Source organism: Blennius ocellaris, assembly GCF_963422515.1.
Source record: "Blennius ocellaris genome assembly, chromosome: 10".
NCBI classification, from domain to species: Eukaryota; Metazoa; Chordata; class Actinopteri; order Blenniiformes; family Blenniidae; genus Blennius; species Blennius ocellaris.
In genome coordinates, this window is record NC_137659.1 from 15,670,073 (window position 1) to 15,689,541 (window position 19,469).

A 19,469-nucleotide genomic window follows, 5' to 3' on the forward strand; every position below is an offset into this window, starting at 1 on the left:
AAATTCCTTCCTGTTATGGGCTGGTGCTGTCATCTCTATCTATCTCCAAGAGCTGGTTCCAACATCAGGCCGGTTGGTGTTAACAATGAATAATATTGAGACCAGTAGGAAGAAGAAGAAGAAGAAGAAGAAGAAGAAAAAAACGAATTCAGCAAGTGTGTTGACTCAACTTTTTTAAACTTGTTATTCAGACAAACAGCTACAGCTTTGGGATCCATATGTGCAGTGCAAGAGCAGGTGGATCGATGGCTCCCGTGTTAAACGTGCTTGCTGTGTATCGCCTGCTGCAGTCCCAAGCAACATGGTGCTCGTCATGGGAACGCTCAGCTTTTTGCTGCCTGAGACCAAAGAAAAGGAGTTTCCTGAGACGGCTGAAGAGGCCGAAAAAAGGTGAGTGTTCTCAATCAATAATGGCAAATACACATCTCCAGCACTTCCTCATTGTATCTTCTAAACTGCTTGATCATGTGTTTGCTGTTGTGCCACAGAAATGTAACCACCTCAACAGCAGTGACAGTTCGGTTTTTTTGTGACACCTCAGAATCAGGGGAAATAACCAATAGATGTCATTTATATAGGATAAGGTCTTCTGAAACAGACCAAAGTAAATAGATAATTAACAACCTATTGGCTAGCTTCAAGAAAAACCACTAAATGATACGAGATTTTTGCTGGATGTCTTTGAAATGTTTTCACATTCCTGTTTTTGAATCTTGCATATTAAACACCAGTGGTTTGTAAACAAATGTGTTTTCATTTGACAAGTGAGATTAACTGTAGTTAATTTATGTATTTATTCAGTATTACAGAAACAACTCAAATGTCCAAAAAGGATGTCAGACATAAATCAATTGCCTAATAAAATAGAAACATTATATTATGTCATATTATATATCATATTTTTTAATCGTGAATTCTGACTGTTATACAGACATTGTAAGGAAAAGATGAATCTTATAAAGGCTTCAACAAAAACAATAACAAGCTGTTAAAGAACTACTCAGCAATTTGTCTAACTTTCAACTTAATCTAACATACGGTACACATAAACAATCAGCCAATGAGTGATTTAATTACGCTGTAATGAAGTAAAGTGTTTTTTAATGTTTCAACATTGGAGGAATACGTTTTTTTTTATGCTTTTTGTCTCTTCTTTTTTCTTTGGAAAAATTATGTGACTATGATTGCTGCAGTGATTCAAGAAAAACAACAATGACCATAGACGGATAACAACTGGTATTATTTACAATGTGAATGAAGCTACAGAGGTCTTGTTTTCTTTTTTTCTTGACAGTGGCAGGAGCAGTAAAGTCACAGTATCCTTGTAGCTAAAACGGTTTATGAACATGTGCACAAAGTTATGCTCAGTAACATTCAAGAAAATCATCTCATAATAATTTGAGATGTATATAGCTGGCATTAACTTTGAGAGCAGATTACAGATCAGTAATACAATCCCATGGTTTTGCTGTTGCCATAGCAACAACAATCAAAGGATACAATGTATGTCCAGACTACAGCTTGGCCAATTTATTTTACTGGATGTGTGTATGATTCCTTTAGCATCTTTTTGGTCTTCATTGGCAGCATCATATTTCTGTGGGAAACATACATATTGGTTTGTGTTAGTACTTTAAGAGATGCTATTGAATCTATAGAAATGAAGCAAATTCATAATTTAAAATTATTATAATTACTGTGCTTTCTGGACTAACCTTCTGATTTAATTTGCTCTATATATATATATATATATATATATATATATATATATATATATATATATATATATATATATATATATTTCCTTTCATGGTTGACTATTGTATCATACAGAGGACAATGGATACTAGAGAATTTGATAATATGTAATAATAAAAGTCATCAGGGAATTTTTCCACTGTAATTAGAGCTGGTGTTGCGTCTCAATCATATTATTGTTATATCAAAGAAATGGATTTAACTTTGAAAAACTCTAAAGATGAGTTATCAAAATATGGAGATACTGTTCCTACAATTTGTTTGTCACTGCTTACCTGTTGTCTTCAGCCTCGTCAGTTGTATCAGGAAGCTCTTTATTTCTCGTCTCAGGGAGCACGAAGGCAAGACCTCCACTGATGAGTGAAAGGCTGCCAAAGACTATGGTGGGTATGGACCAGTGGTACACAGCCAAGATGTTGACAAGTGGAGCCAGCAACCCTCCGGCTCGGCTCGCGATAGAGCCCAAACCAGACGCTGTCTGTCTGAAACATGACAACACAACACACATCACATTAAATCACTTCATTCTGACTATATAGGGTTACTTACTGCATATGGACATGTGATTTTACACAGGATTTCCTTGATTAATAATAACACCTCCCCTTTGAACTGCTACCTCATTGTGGTGGGGGAGATTGAGTACCCAAATGATCCTAGGAGCTATGTTGTCGGGGGGCTCTATGCCCCCCGGTAGGGTCTCCCAAGGCAAACAGATCCTCTGTGATGAGTTCAACATACCCCTATGAACAACCAACCAAAAAGAAGAGATACATCGCCCAGAAAGGTGCAGCCTGGGGTTGGGTCTCGTATGTGAGTGCCTGGCTCAGCCCGAATGGACTTAGCTCCTCTTCCTCCTATGAGCCCGCCACCCACAGAGGCTACGTGTAGGGGGTCGGGTGCAATGTGGATTGGGTGACAATCGACAGCAGGAGCCTCGACGACCCATCCCCGGACACAGAATCTGGTTTTTGGGTCATGGAACGTGACCTTGCTGGGGGGTAAGGAGCATGAACTTTTGCAGGAGGTTGAGAGATTAGATATGGTCGAGCTCATCTTCACGCGCAGCTCGGACTCTGGAACCCAGTTCCTTGAAAGGGGCTGGACACTCCACTTTTCTGGAGTTGCCCGCGGTGAGAGATGGCGGGCTGGTGTGAGCTTGCTGATTGCCCCACAGCTCAGCCACCGCGTGTTGGAGTTCACCCCGGTGAACGAGAGGGTCGCATCCCTACGCCTTCGGGTAGGGGACAGGTCTCTGACTGTTGTCTCGGTGTCATGACCTCCACCTCTGGCTCTGCCTAGTGGCAGCATTTTTTCCCTTCCCCCTCCCTCCTTTCCTTTTTCCCAGGTGGGCGTGTGCTGCATGCTGTGTGAGGTGTGGAGGAGTGCAGTGCTATTTTCCTCTATAAAGCTGGCATCAGATGAAGACTCGGCGTCGGACCGTAGAACTACCAACAGTTAGTGGTACCCTGCTCTGCCTTGCCTTGCCTCGCCTCAGTCTGTGTGCCTCTGTGTTAAGTCTGCCTCTCTTCTGCTGCAGTACCGGACCCACCCTGCTGCACCAAGCCCCTGCCTGTGACTCCGTTCTTGGCCCACTCCAACGGCTTCAGCACAACACCACCTCCCGTGTCCTCCAGCGCCAGCCACGCCACTCCGCATTTGCCGCTTCATTCCGGGCAGTGTGCTCCTTAGTCTCCCGCCGGGTCCTTATAGTTTTGTTTGGGTTAAGTACCTGGGTAGTCATTAGTTCTGTCTTGTTAGAGTTTTGCTTTCCTTGGGATTTCGGTTTTGAGTTCTTTGCCTCATCACTTATTAATAAAGTGTTATGAGAGTACTTATGATTGCCGTGTTTCTGTCCGCACCTGAGTCTCTGAGAGTGAACCGTGACACTCGGCCTATAGACCGAACAGCAGTTCAGAGTCCCCGACCTTCTTGGAGTCCCTTGGACAGGTGCTGGATAGTGCTCCAACTGGGGACTCCATTGTTCTACTGGGGGACTTCAATGCCCACATGAGGAACGATGGTGAGACTTGGAAAGGGGTGATTGGGAGGAACGGCCTCCATGATCTGAACCCGAGCGATGTTCTGTTATTGGACTTCTGTGGAGCCACAGTTTTTCCATAAGGAACACCATGTTCGAGCTCAGGGGTGTCCATAAGTGCACGTGGCACCAGGACACCCTGGGCCGGAGGTCGATGATAGACTTTGTGGTTGTGTCATCTGATATTCGGCCACGGGTGAAGAGAGGGGCAGAGCTCTCAACTGATCACCACCTGGTGGTGAGTTGGATGTGCTGGATGGGGAGGAGGCCGGACAGACTTGGCAGGCCCAAATGTGTCATGAGGGTCTTTTGGGAACGCCAGACTGAGCCCTCTATATATGCAGCCTTCAACTCCCACCGCCGGGAGAGCGTCTCACGGATCCCGGAGGAGGCTGGAGATATGGAGTCCAAGTGGACCATGTTCTCCACTTCCATTGTCAAAGCTGCTGCTCTGAGCTGTGGTCGGAGAGTCTCTGGTGCCGCGGACAGTGTGTGTGTATTGTGTGTATGAAATGTCCTTCATAAACAAAACTTCCTTGCTTTGCTCATGTGTTCACAGCTTGTTCCCTCCAGTCATACGACACCTTTTTGACTCACTGACTGAAATCAAGTCTTTTGAATATAATAGCAATGTTGTGATGTTACGCAACAGGATTCTGGTGTTCATATATGCTTTATTTGACTGTCAATTGAAATACTTCCAAAATTTGCCTCATGGGAACAGTCACATCGATCAGTACTGACACAGACAAAGAGAGATTTCTCACCGAAAAGATGTTGGAAACAGTTCTTGAACATATACACTGCACACGGATCCTCCCCAGTTACTGAAAATACGTCCTGCTGTCGCTAATACTGTAACAGCCACAGCATTGCCTTAAACAGAAGAGAAAAGACACGTAGTGTAAGACAAATGTTTCTAATAACCCTGTCTATGATATAGTTCACATAGTGATGTTTATTAAGGCCAGATTCAGCAACAGGAGGACTTGGTTAAATTCAGGAAAACGTATTATTTTTCAATAGCTACTAATATCATGAAGCTGAGAATTCTTCCACTCATTCCTATTTTCCCATGACACTCAAACACTGGTTCACTAAATCACTGCCTTTGACTTGCAGCACCAGCTGCCCTCCGACACAGACTGCTTTTGCTATTCTTATTCTCAACGAAGTGGAAGTTTCATCAGTTGTGCAGCCGTGGGCATGTTGGTCTTAAAATAAGTTGAGTTTAGATACAATGGAGGAGCGTAACTATTTTGAGACAATGAAAAGCTATTGCAGCATTGACCAAATGGATCGTCCTCCACATGCAGATACAGGCTAACTTGCTCTGTACCCTGGAGGTTACAGTCTAGATTTTAGAAAAGTTGAACAAATGTCATCTCCAGTCAAATCCAGATCTATTGGGCTGATATAGAAGAAAATTTGCAATTTAGGTGAGCTGATAACATTTAGATCAGCAGTTACTTTCTTTATGTTTAAACATTTCAGTTTGATATCATTAAATGTTTGTCAATTTAGGTGTAAAATGTAGTGTTTTTTCGGTGAGTTGACTCAATGGCCCTGATGGGGACAGTGAATTGATTGGTGCTAAATAAATGACATGTGAATGTTGACATGTGTCCCAGGAGGTTACTACCTTCATGAAAGGCGAGGAGTAACAGGCACAAAACTCCAGTAATCAGAAGTGTTGACATCAGTGACACTTTTCTCCCGAACACCTCCAACAGCCAAATGCACAGAAGGTGTGCTGGAACTTCACTCACGCCAAATATAGCCTGCGTCAAGAAGATGCTCAGGCCAAACTTTCCCACATTAAATGAAAGACAGAAGTAGGTAACATTCAATGAAAACCTGTAAACAGGAAAATAAATCAAGCATCAGTCAGACAACCCAAATTTAAAAAACAAATTTACTATGTATAAGTTAAATATCCCTATAGAATTTGATTTAGTAAATTATTTACAGGCGCAGTTCAATTGACATGGTGCAATATCACTTACCATCCCAGTATTAAAGCAAAGAAATATTTCCTAAGTATAGATGATTGGAGAAGAAGGATTATGCCTCTTTTTTCCTCTTTTTCCTTCACAACAATCTGTAAAACACAGGAGTGGATAACATCATGCTCACATTTATTCATGTCAGCAAATCATGTAAACAGAATCCACAACAGTGAATTTGAATCTTTGTTGTTCAGTATGTTTGCTGGAAAATAGCTGCTTTTTGAAAACACTAATCTAAGATGTACCGGCCCCCAATGTCTCAGGTGAAAGTACCGTGTCCAGCAGAGACTCTGGGACAGTGCGCCCATTGATGGCTGCCACTTTCTTAATCAGCTCTTTTGCCTCCTTAGTTCTTCCCATATCCAACAGCCACCTGGCCGACTCTGGAATGAACCTGTCCACAAAGCAGACACACTTTAGGAATCCCACTATTCTTTCCCATTCCCATCATCAAGGTCTTAAAGCTCACCACATGTAGAGAGCAACCAGTCCATGCAGAGCCGTGATGATGAGCTGAGCCAGTCTCCAGTTTCTGATGAAGTAGATCATAGCAGCCAGGAGACAGTTTCCCAACGCGCCACACATCTGAGCCATACACGCACCCCATGATCTCTTGGACATCCCGACCCACTCAGTAGCTACAAGCAGGAAACCAGTAATCAGCTCCTCTCAGTATACGAAGATGCAACATACAGAAATTATGACAACTGAATAGATCAAAACAAAAAAGCAATAGTAACAAATTCATTTTAGTTGTTGTCTTGTTTATAACAGCAACCTGTTGATGAAATTCGTTGCTGTCTTAATGGTGGATCAAAAAATATTCTATATTGTTTTTAGGAGACACATTAGATGCTTTAAAATATGTTTTTACATGGATCCATTTATAATTATAGTTGCTGTGTAACACAGTGGACAGTAGGAGTCAGTAAATCATTACTTCACAGAAACAGCAACATGTTACTGAGTGCAGTGCTACTGGAGCACTTCCTGTACAAATAGCTGAGACAAACAAAAATAGTTTTTCTTTTTATTTATTTTTTCCCTCAACTTATGTATTCATTTATTTCCCCTTTCTCTCCTTTATTATTACTATTATTATTATTTCATATTTTTTCTCCATCCACCATGTAAGGCTTTGTGAATAACATTCTGGCTGTATGCTGTCGGGTTGTTGCTTGTTTCTGTGTTTCACCCTGTATGTTACAAAGCAAAATAAAATGTAAAAAAAAAAAAAGGTTAAGACAAAATAAAGCTGTGAGATAGAACACGTTGCATCACGTGATCGGAATCAGTAATTAACTTAAACCTTGACATCACACATCCTCCAGAATATTGTGTTTCCATGCTTTGATGCTTTAAATATCATATCTGTACATGAATTGTATGCTTTTTGTTGGTTCTTCAAGTATAAAATCATTGATATTGTGCATGTTTCTTAGAATAGAAATTTGATGGTTTGAAGAAGCTGCATGTATGTTTCCTGTGGAGCAACTTGCAGGCAATCAGAAGAAAATATGTTAATATTAAAAATGACAAGTCCGTGCATACATTGCATATTTTTGATGAATTAATGTAGATTTTTGTGTTTTGCTGAGGTTGTTTTGTATGATATTATATCAGATATAATAGACAGAAAACACACTGTGGATAAGGAGGACAATCCAAATATATAATAAATGTATAATGTAAAATTTTTACCTCCATACTAGAGGAACGAAGCCACTCAATGGCAAATCTCAAGTCTGCTGACACACAAGTAATACAGTGACGAACAATAAGTTCCCCATTCAACCTCACGCTGCAGAATCCCAACAATCCTCTTGGCTCAGGTGCAGCAACTCAAATAGTTTATCTTTTTATTGTTCTCTGTTGTTCATGCCTAATCAGTTTCATTCTTTTGAGGAATACTTGGTTACATTTATATTAGATTTCTTCATAAATTACTTGTTGTCATTTTGGTATCAAGATAGAAGTGACACCAAAGTGATACAGATTTTGAATTTTAAGCATACTGTACCCAGAATGATGCTGTTAAGTCGATAGCTTCCGTAGCCTATCCCAAGTAGGAACTGGGACGCCAAATATAAGTAGAAGTTTGGAGACAATGCGGTTGTCAAAATAAATATCACCATTATGAAAAGTGGGATCTGAGTGGCTCGTTTACGACCAAACCTGCAACAGAGAAGACCTTTCAAATGTGTTCTCAATTCCATGAATGAACATAGTCTGATACTGTTTATATTAACTTAAAAAAACTAAATCTGTCATGGAGTACATGTTTTCACTTACGATTCAGCAAATGGTCCGAGCAAGAGACATCCAACAACAAAACCAGCCATAAATACTGTTTGTGCCACTTGCACCAAGTTAGACTTATCACAGACTAAATCAAACTGCGGAGGGAAGAATCCACAATTATTAGCAAAAAGGTTCATAAAAAAAAAATGTAAATCTTGTCTTTATGTTTGCATCAGGAGTGATCAGATTGATCACTTACGTCAGTGACAATGGTGGTCTTGTACAGCAGACTGTTGTACTTCCATCCATCCTGGCAGCCAGTGGTCTGGTTCAATCCAAACTCCCTGATGGCGTCAACGTCCCAGTCCACAGGGACGAACATCCGACACCTGCTGAAGGAGCCGTCGTCCTCCCGGGGCAGAGTGAGGTTCAGCTGCTCCTCGCTGGTCAGGTTGGGATTGACCCCGAGGATCCAGTCGGTGTTACAGTGTCTCTCTGGGTCCGATTCTGTAAAATAGATGCTGGCGAACTGAAAAGGCATGATAACGTTTGGAAGACAAAGAGCAAGAAGGAGGATCTTCTGGAAAAGTCCAAAATCTCCAATATTCTGGAGAATTTCTTCAAATCCAGCCATGTTCAGAGCTCTGCCTGTCCTCAGAGATGCTGCCGGAGGATGACCTTTAAACAAAGCCTACCGACATTAATGTTTAAACCTTGGACTGTGTGCTTCAGGAGGGGTGAGACAGCGTTTTCTCTTTAGTGGAATGAACTACTTTCTAAGACCAAATCAAACAGTGTTAGCAACCATAACAGAAGCAACGCTCTCACAGCCACGAGAAAAATAATAAGAATACATACCAAAAAAGTTGCTTTTGGGTATTTCAAGATCATATCAAAACACAATGTGTCAACGAATAACTCTTTGCAAATTGTAAAACACATTTTTAGTCTTTAGATCTTTAACTTTTACAATGTAGCACTCATAATCTCTCCCCTTCAATTTTAGGTGACATACACTGGTTACATAATGATCAACAAAACAACGTAATAAAGTATTTTGAAGTGGGCATGTAATATTATTGAAGAACATAGTGGAGAACAAAAAAAAAAGTCACAAATCTGTTAAAAGAACGTTTAAACGTTTACTCTATGTTTGAAGAGTCTCGTGCTTGATTTCATGTTTATCAGGATTAGCCAAAGAAAACAAGACATATCAACTGATAAATCCATGACAGAAATGTGTGGAATTTGTAGAAATGACAACAGGAGAGTGCATTCTATCACAACCCCAGTGACAGGTTCTGCAGGGAACAGGAAACAGAGTCCATGCACTCATGCCAACTCAGGATCAACTCAAGTTAAAAACAGCCTTTAGAAGTGTCGACTGTAGAAACCCTTCCTCCTCCTTCATATTTCTTTTGAGTTTATTTATTCATTAGTTTTTTTTTCTGCCATTTAACCTCAGCTCTGCTTCCCCATCCATCAATTCAAGGTTGTGGGTCAGATCCTGGGCTGGACGATTACAAGTTAAATGCAGAGAAACACAGTCATACACACTGCCTGTGCATTTTTGTGGGAAATTTCAGTTCCTGGAAAAAAAAACTAAACAAAAAACAAAACATTGACTTATTATTGGATTACATCAAAGACGAGGACTATTCGAGTATCCTCCAGCTTCTGTAAAAAAACTAATACAGTGTTATACAAAAGAAAGAGTGGATTAAAAAGTGGTAGCAGGCAGGTAGATTTGTTTGCAAACTGTGGAATTTACAATGTGACCACATGTGTGTACTTTCTACCTTGATGATACAGCTGAAGGATTATATAACAACACCATCAAGCAATCTTTGAATGGTCCTCAGCTGATAAGAAGTTAAAGTGAAGAGGATGGTCAACTCACGTTTATGGTAACTGACCGTTGTATTTTTAGTTGTGCTTTAAAAATATGACTGGTTTCTCAATATGAAAAACGTGTGGAACACAATGTTTGACGTCGTGGTGTGCACCCCTTACCATGATGGATGTTTTCACGGAAGGCAGATGTTGCAGCAAAACATCACAGACAGGTGGTTTCACTGCTGGCAGCTGGGCGAATGGCGCTGATGAAATGTGGCTGACACAGTGCTTGCAGTTATTATTATTTTTAAACTTAAACCAATTTATCCATCTTCGACACTGCTTAGGAAATGTCCATGTTCATTCCCGCTGTGCCTGAAGGTACTCACCGTGCTTCGACAACTAAAGTGACAGTTTCAAGATACATCTTTAATTGAGTTGCTTTTTTAAAAATTATTTGTAGGCTATGCTGTTACCTGTTTAGCAGCTGCAGCAAATTCCTTCCTGTTATGGGCTGGTGCTGTCATCTCTATCTATCTCCAAGAGTTGGTTCCAACATCAGGCCGGTTGGTGTTAACAATGAATAATATTGAGACCAGTGAGAAGAAGAAGAAAAAAAAGAATTCAGCAAGTGTGCTGACTCAACTTTTTTAAACTTATTCAGACAAACAGCTACAGCTTTGGGATCCATCTGTGCAGTGCAAGAGCAGGTGGATCGATGGCTCCCGTGTTAAACATGCTTGCTGTGTATCGCCTGCTGCAGTCCCAAGCAACATGGTGCTCGTCATGGGAACGCTCAGCTTTTTGCTGCCTGAGACCAAAGAAAAGGAGTTTCCTGAGACGGCTGAAGAGGACGAAAAAAGGTGAGTGTTCTCAATCAATAATGGCAAATACACATCTCCAGCACTTCCTCATTTTATCTTCTAAACTGCTTGATCATGTGTTTGCTGTTGTGCCACAGAAATGTAACCACCTCAACAGCAGTGACAGTTCGTTTTTTTGTGACATCTCAGAATCAGGGGAAATAACCAATAGATGTCATTTATATAGGATAAGGTCTTCTGAAACAGACCAAAGTAAATAGATAATTAACAACCTATTGGCTAGCTTCAAGAAAAACCCCTAAATGATACGAGAATGATAAATGATTTTCACTGGATGTCTTTGAAATGTTTTCACATTCCTGTTTTTGAATCTTGCCTATTAAACACCAGTGGTTTGTAAACAAATGTGTTTTCATTTGACAAGTGAGATTAACTGTAGTTAATTTATGTATTCATTCAGTTTTACAGAAACAACTCAAATGTCCAAAAAGGATGTCAGACATTAATCAATTGCCTAATAAAATAGAAACATTATATTATGTCATATTATATATCATATTTTTTAATCGTGAATTCTGACTGTTACACAGACATTGTAAGGAAAAGATGAATCTTATAAAGGCTTCAACAAAAACAATAACAAGCTGTTAAAGAACTACTCAGCAATTTGTCTAACTTTCAACATAATCTAACATACACAAAAACAATCAGCCAATGAGTGATTTAATTACGCTGTAATGAAGTAAAGTGTTTTTTAATGTTTCAACATTGGAGGAACAAGTTTTTTAATGCTTTTTGTATCTCTTCCTTTTTTCCATTGGAAAAATTATGTGACTATGATTGCTGCAGTGATTCAAGAAAAACAACAATGACCATAGACGGATAACAACTGGTATTATTTAAAATGTGAATAAAGCTACAGAGGTCTTGTTTTCTTTTTTTTCTTGACAGTGGCAGGAGCAGTAAAGTCACAGTATCCTTGTAGTTAAAAAGGTTTATGAACATGTGCACAAAGTTATGCTCAGTAACATTCAAGAAAATAATCTCATAATAATTTGAGCTGTATATAGCTGGCATTAACTTGGTTAACATGGTTTTGCTGTTGCCATAGCAACAACAATCAAAGGCTGGAATGCATATCCAGACTACAGCTTGGTCGATTTATTTTGTGGATGTATGTCTGATTCCTTTCGCATCTTTTTGGTCTTCATTGGCATCTTACTTCTGTGGGAAACATACAGAGAGGTTTGTGTTAGTACTTTAAAAGATGCTATTGAATAGACATCTATAGAAAAGTCATCATGGAGTTTTTCCACTGTAATTAGAGCTGGTGTTGTGTCTCAGTCATATTATTGTTATATCAAAGAAATGGGTTTAACTTTGAAAAACTCTAAAGATGAGTTATCAAAATATGGAGATACTGTTCCTACAATTTGTTTGTCACTGCTTACCTGTTGTCTTCAGCCTCGTCAGTTGTATCAGGAAGCTCTTTATTTCTCGTCTCAGGGAGCACGAAGGCAAGACCTCCACTGATGAGTGAAAGGCTGCCAAAGACTATGGTGGGTATGGACCAGTGGTACACAGCCAAGATGTTGAGCAGTGGAGCCAGCAACCCTCCGGCTCGGCTCGCGATAGAGCCCAAACCAGACGCTGTCTGTCTGAAACATGACAACACAACACACATCCCATTAAATCACTTCATTCTGACTATATAGGGTTACTTACTGCATATGGACATGTGATTTTACACAGGATTTCCTTGATTAATAATAACACCTCCCCTTTGAACTGCTACCTCATTGTGGTGGGGGAGATTGAGTACCCAAATGATCCTAGGAGCTATGTTGTCGGGGGGCTTTATGCCCCCCGGGAGGGTCTCCCAAGGCAAACAGATCCTCTGTGATGAGTTCAACATACCCCTATGAACAACTAACCAAAGAGAAGAGACACATCGCCCGGTAAGGTGCAGTCTGGGGTTGGGCCTCGTATGTGAGCGCCTGGTGGCCGGGCCCTTTCCCACGGGACCCGGCCGGGCTCAGCCCGAATGGACGACACGGGCCCCTCCTCCTCTTCCTCCTATGAGCCCACCACCCACAGAGGCTACGTGTAGGGGGTCGGGTGCAGTGTGGATTGGGTGACAGTTGACGGCAGGTGCCTCGACGACCCAATCCCCGGACACAGAATCTGGTTTTTGGGTCATGGAACGTGACCTTGCTGGGGGGTAAGGAGCATGAACTTTTGCAGGAGGTTGAGAGATTAGATATGGTCGAGCTCATCTTCACGCGCAGCTTGGACTCTGGAACCCAGTTCCTTGAAAGGGGCTGGACACTCCACTTTTCTGGAGTTGCCCGCGGTGAGAGATGGCGGGCTGGTGTGAGCTTGCTGATTGCCCCACAGCTCAGCCACCGCGTGTTGGAGTTCACCCCGGTGAACGAGAGGGTCGCATCCCTACGCCTTCGAGTAGGGGACAGGTCTCTGACTGTTGTCTCGGCCTATAGACCGAACAGCAGTTCAGAGTCCCCGACCTTCTTGGAGTTCCTTGGAGGGGTGCTGGATAGTGCTCCAACTGGGGACTCCATTGTTCTACTGGGGGACTTCAACGCCCACATGACGAACGACGGTGAGACTTGGAAAGGGGTGATTGGGAGGAACGGCCTCCATGATCTGAACCCGAGTGATGTTCTGTTATTGGACTTCTGTAGAGCCACAGTTTTTCCATAAGGAACACCATGTTCGAGCTCAGGGGTGTCCATAAGTGCACGTGGCACCAGGACACCCTGGGCCGGAGGTCGATGATAGACTTTGTGGTTGTGTCATCTGATATTCGGCCACGGGTGAAGAGAGGGGCAGAGCTCTCAACTGATCACCACCTGGTGGTGAGTTGGATGTGCTGGATGGGGAGGAGGCCGGACAGACTTGGCAGGCCCAAATGTGTCATGAGGGTCTTTTGGGAACGCCAGGCTGAGCCCTCTGTATATGCAGCCTTCAACTCCCACCGCCGGGAGAGCGTCTCACGGATCCCGGATGAGGCTGGAGATATGGAGTCCGAGTGGACCATGTTCTCCACTTCCATTGTCAAAGCTGCTGCTCTGAGCTGTGGTCGCAGAGTCTCTGGTGCCGGGGACAGTGTGTGTGTGTGTATTGTGTGTATGAAATGTCCTTCATGAACAAAACTTCCTTGCTTTGCTCATGTGTTCACAGCTTGTTCCCTCCAGTCATACGACACCTTTTTGACTCACTGACTGAAATCAAGTCTTTTGATTATAATAGCAATGTTGTGATGTTGCGCAACAGGATTCTGGTGTTCATATATGCTTTATTTGACTGTCAATTGAAATACTTCCCAAATTTGCCTCATTAGAACAGTCACATCGATCAGTACTGACACAGACAAAGAGAGATTTCTCACCGAAAAGATGTTGGGAACAGTTCTTGAACATACACACTGCACACGGATCCTGCCCAGTTACTGAAAATACGTCCTGCTGTCGCTAATACTGTAACAGCCACAGCATTGCCTTAAACAGAAGAGAAAAGACACGTAGTGTAAGACAAATGTTTCCAATAACCCTGTCTATGATATAGTTCACATAGCGATGTTTATTAAGGCCAGATTCAGCAACATGAGGACTTGGTTAAATTCAGGAAAAGTTATTATTTTGCAATAGCTACTTATATCATAAAGCTGAGAATTCCTCCACTCATTCCTATTTTCCCATGACACTCAAACACTGGTTCACTAAATCACTGCCTTTGACTTGCAGCACCAGCTGCCCTCCGACACAGACTGCTTTTGCTATTCTTATTCTCAACAAAGTGGAAGTTTCATCCAGACTGACACACTTCCTGTTCAGCTCACACTCGAAATAGCAAATGGAATTGTTCACAGTTGTGCAGCCATGGGCGTGTTGGTCTTAAAATAAGTTGAGTTTAGATACAATGGAGGAGTGTAAGTATTTCGAGACAATGAAAAGCTATTGCAGCACTGACCAAATGGATCGTCCTCCACATGCAGATACAGGCTAACTTGCTCTGTACCCTGGAGGTTTCAGTCTAGATTTTTAAAAAGTTGAACAAATATCATCATCTCCAGTCAAATCCAGATCCATTGGGCTGATATCGAAGAAAATTATCAATTTAGGTGAGCTGAAAACATTTAGATCAGCAGTTACTGTCTTTATGTTTAAACACATCAGTTTGATATCATTAAATGTTTTCAATATCATTCAATTTAGGTGTAAAATGTAGTGTTTTTACAGTGAGTTGGCTCAATGGCCAGTGGGTCAATGGACAGTGAATGTTTTTTTTTAGTTAAGCTGTTTTAAGGTTTTAAACTTTCAAGGTTCTTTTTCACCCTTTCTTATTTCGATTGGTGCTAAATAAATGACATGAGAATGTTGACATGTGTCCCAGGAGGTTACTACCTTCAGGAAAGGCGAGGAGTAACAGGCACAAAACTCCAGCAATCAGAAGTGTTGACATCAGTGACACTTTTCTCCCGAACACCTCCAACAGCCAAATGCACAGAAGGTGTGCTGGAACTTCACTCACGCCAAATATAGCCTGCGTCAAGAAGATGCTCAGGCCAAACTTTCCCACATTAAATGAAAGGCAGAAGTAGGTAAGATTCAATGAAAACCTGTAAACAGGAAAATAAATGAAGCATCAGTCACACATTGGGCCAACCCAAATTTAAAAAACAAACTTACTATGTATAAGTTAAATATTCCCATGGAATTTGATTTAGTAAATTATTTACAGGCGCAGTTCAGTTGACATGGTGCAATATCACTTACCATCCCAGTACTAAAGCAAAGAAATATTTCCTAAGTATAGATGATTGGAGAAGAAGGATTATGCCTCTTTTTCCCTCTTTTTCCTTCACAACAATCTGTAAAACACAGGAGTGGATAACATCATGCTCACATTTACCCATGTCAGCAAATCATGTAAAAAGAATCCACAACAGTGAATTTGAATCTTTGTTATTCAGTTTGTTTGCTGGAATATAGCTGACAGAGGGAGACCGTTTATCTTTTATGCTTTTTGAAAACACTAATCTAAGATGTACCGCCCCCCAATGTCTCAGGTGAAAGTACCGTGTCCAGCAGAGACTCTGGGACAGTGCGCCCATTGATGGCTGCCACTTTCTTAATCAGCTCTTTTGCCTCCTCAGTTCTTCCCATATCCAACAGCCACCTGGCCGACTCTGGAATGAACCTGTCCACAAAGCAGACCTACTTTAGGAATCCCACTATTCTTTCCCATTCCCATCACCAAGGTCTTAAAGCTCACCACATGTAGAGAGCAACCAGTCCATGCAGAGCCATGATGATGAGCTGAGCCAGTCTCCAGTTTCTGATGAAGTAGATCATAGCAGCCAGGAGACAGTTTCCCAACGCGCCACACAGCTGAGTTATACATGAACCCCATGATCTCTTGGACATCCCGACCCACTCAGTAGCTACAAGCAGGAAATCAGTAATCAGCTTCTCTCAGCATACGAAGATGCAACATACAGAAATTATGATAACTGAATAAATCAAAACAAAAAATAAGCAATAGTAACAAATACATTTTAGTTGTTGTCTTGTTTATAACAGCAACCTGTTGATGAAATTCGTTGCTGTCTTAATGGTGGATCAAAACATATTCTATATTGTTTTTAGGAGACAGATTAGATGCTTGAAAAAAGTTTGCATGGATCCTTTTATACTTATAGTTGCTGTGTAACACAGTGGACAGTAGGAGTCAGTAAATCATTACTTCACAGAAACAGCAACATGTTACTGAGTGCAGTGCAACTGGAGCACTTCAGTACAAATAGCTGAGACAAACAAAAATAGTTTTTCTTTTTATTTATTTTTTCCCTCAATTTATTTCTTAATATATTTCCCCTTTCTCTCCTTTATTATTACTATTATTATTATTTCAGATTTTTTCTCCATCCACCCTCGTACCACCACACAGACAGTTTACTGTAATGCAACGATTTGTGAATAACATTCTGGGTGTATGCTGTCGGGTTGTTGCTTGTTTCTGTGTTTCACCCTGTATGTTGTAAAGCAAAATAAAATGTAAAAAAAAATGGTTAAGACAAAATAAAGCTATGAGATAGAACAAGTTGTATCCCATGATCGGAATCAGTAATTAACTTAAACCTTGATATCACACATCCTCCAAAATATAGTGTTTCCATGCTTTGATGCTTTAAACATCCTATCTGTACATGAATTGTATGCTTTTTGTTGGTTCTTTAAGCATAAAAACATTGATATTGTGCACATTTCTTCAAATAGAAATGTGACCAAGGCTGTGATGGTTTGAAGAAGCTGCATGTATGTTTCCTGTGGAGCAACTTGCCGGCAATCAGATGAAAATATGTTAATATTAAAAATGACAGGTCCATGCATATATTGGACATTTTTGATGAATTAATGTAGATTTTTGTGTTTTGTTGAGATTGTTTTGTATGATATTATATCAGATATAATAGATAGAAAAACACACTGGGGATAAGGAGGCCAATCCAAATATATAATAAATGTATAATATAAGATTTTTACCTCCATACTAGAGGAACGAAGCCACTCATAGGCAAATCTCAACTCTGCTGACACACAAGTAATAGAGTGAGGAACAATAAGTCCCCATTCAACCTCACGCTGCAGAATCCCAACAATCCTCTTGGCTCAGGTGGAGCAACTCAAATAGTTTATCTTTTTACTGTTCTCTGTTGTTCATGTCTAACCAGTTTCATTCTTTTGAGGACTACTTGGTTACATTTATTTATTAGATTTCTTCATAAATGACTTGTTGTCATTTTGGTATCAAGATAGAAGTGAATAGATTTCATTACAGATTTTGAATTTTCAGTATACTGTACCCAGAATGATGCTGTTAAGTCGATAGCTTCCGTAGCCTATCCCAAGTAGGAACTGGGACGCCAAATATAAGTAGAAGTTTGGAGACAATGCGGTTGTCAAAACAAATATCACCGTTATGAAAAGTGGGATCTGAGTGGCTCGTTTACGACCAAACCTGCAACAGAGAAGACCTTTCAAATGTGTTCTCAATTCCATGAATGAACATAGTCTGATACTGTTTATATTAACTTAAAAAAACTAAATCTGTCATGGAGTACATGTTTTCACTTACGATTCAGCAAATGGTCCAAACAAGAGACATCCAACGAGGGCACCAGTCATAAATAGTGTTTGTGCCACTTGCACCAAGTTAGACTTATCACAGACTAAATCAAACTGCGGAGGGAAGAATCCACAATTATTAGCAAAAAGGATCATAAAAAAAGAAAGTAAATCTTGCCTTTATGTTTGCATCAGGAGTGATCAGATTGATCACTTACATCAGTGACAATGGTGGTCTTGTACAGCAGACTGTTGTACTTCCATCCATCCTGGCAGCCAGTGGTCTGGTTCAGTCCAAACTCCCTGATGGCGTCAACGTCCCAGTCCACAGGGACGAACATCCGACACCTGCTGAAGGAGCCGTCGTCCTCCCGGGGCAGAGTGAGGTTCAGCTGCTCCTCGCTGGTCAGGTTGGGATTGACCCCGAGGATCCAGTCGGTGTTACAGTGTCTCTCTGGGTCCGATTCTGTAAAATATATGCTGGCGAACTGAAAAGGCATGATAACGTTTGGAAGACAAAGAGCAAGAAGGAGGATCTTCTGGAAAAGTCCAAAATCTCCAATATTCTGGAGAATTTCTTCAAATCCAGCCATGTTCAGAGCTCTGCCTGTCCTCAGAGATGCTGCCGGAGGATGACCTTTAAACAAAGCCTACCGGCATTAATGTTTAAACCTTGGACTGTGTGCTTCAGGAGGGGTGAGACAGCGTTTTCTCTTTGGTGGAATGAACTACTTTCTAAGACCAGATCAAACAGTGTTAGCAACCATAACAGAAGCAACGCTCTCACAGACACGAGAAAAATAATAAGAATAAATACCAAAAAAAGTTTCAAGATCAAATCAAAACACAATGTGTCAACGAATAACTCTTTGCAAATTGTAAAACACGTTTAAGTTTTAGTCTGTAGATCTTTAACTTTTACAATGTAACACTTATAATCTCTTCCCTTCAATTTTATGTGACATAGGCTGGTTACATAATGATCAACAAAACAAATGTACAAAGTTATACAAGTATTTTGAAGTTGTCATGTAGTATTATTGAAGAATGACAACAAAAAAATCACAAATCTGTTAAAATGCTATACGTTTCCTCTGTTTAATGTGTGCATTTTTGTGGGAAATTTCAGTTCCTGGAAGACAAAAAAAAAACAAAACCCAAAAAACAAAACATTGACTTATTATTGGATTACATCAAGGATGAGGACTATTCGAGTATCCTCCAGCATATGTGAAAGAAACAATAGTGTTATACAAAAGAAAGAGTGGATTGAAAAGTGGTAGCAGGCAGGTTTGCAAACTGCGGAACTCCCAATGTGACCACATGTGTGCACTTTCTACCTTGATGATACAGCTGAAGGATTATATAACACCATCAAGTAATCTTCGAATGGTCCTCAGCTGATAAGAAGATACCAAAGTGAAGAGGATGGTCAACTCATGTTTATGGAAACTGACCATTGTATCTTTAGAAAATAAGACTAGTTTCTCACTATGAAAAACGTGTGGAAAACAATGTTTGTCGTCGTGGTGTGCACCCCTTACCACGATGGAAGTTTTCGCGGAAGGCAGAGGTTTCAGCAAAACATCAGAGAAAGGTGGTTTGACCGCTG

The 19,469-nt window shown here is 40.8% G+C and overlaps 2 protein-coding genes across 2 annotated transcripts; both read right to left on the reverse strand.

Annotated features, from left to right (window-relative positions):
* Nucleotides 1-199: 199 nt before the first annotated feature.
* On the reverse strand, nt 200-8,683 carry LOC308135192 (solute carrier family 22 member 13-like; the record flags this gene model as incomplete). The annotated part of the gene is made up of 10 exons (XM_080503068.1): nt 200-338; nt 2,034-2,240; nt 4,567-4,675; nt 5,442-5,656; nt 5,806-5,900; nt 6,082-6,202; nt 6,278-6,446; nt 7,829-7,983; nt 8,101-8,204; nt 8,309-8,683. 10 exons carry the CDS (start codon nt 8,681-8,683, stop codon nt 200-202), a joined length of 1,689 nt encoding a protein of 562 aa, XP_080359194.1.
* A 3,171-nt stretch (nt 8,684-11,854) lies between these two features.
* On the reverse strand, nt 11,855-18,450 carry LOC308135193 (solute carrier family 22 member 13-like; the record flags this gene model as incomplete). The annotated part of the gene is made up of 10 exons (XM_080503069.1): nt 11,855-11,933; nt 12,161-12,367; nt 14,119-14,227; nt 15,134-15,348; nt 15,506-15,600; nt 15,809-15,929; nt 16,005-16,173; nt 17,596-17,750; nt 17,868-17,971; nt 18,076-18,450. The coding sequence occupies 10 exons, from the start codon at nt 18,448-18,450 to the stop codon at nt 11,855-11,857; spliced, it is 1,629 nt and encodes a 542-aa protein (XP_080359195.1).
* Nucleotides 18,451-19,469: the final 1,019 nt, after the last annotated feature.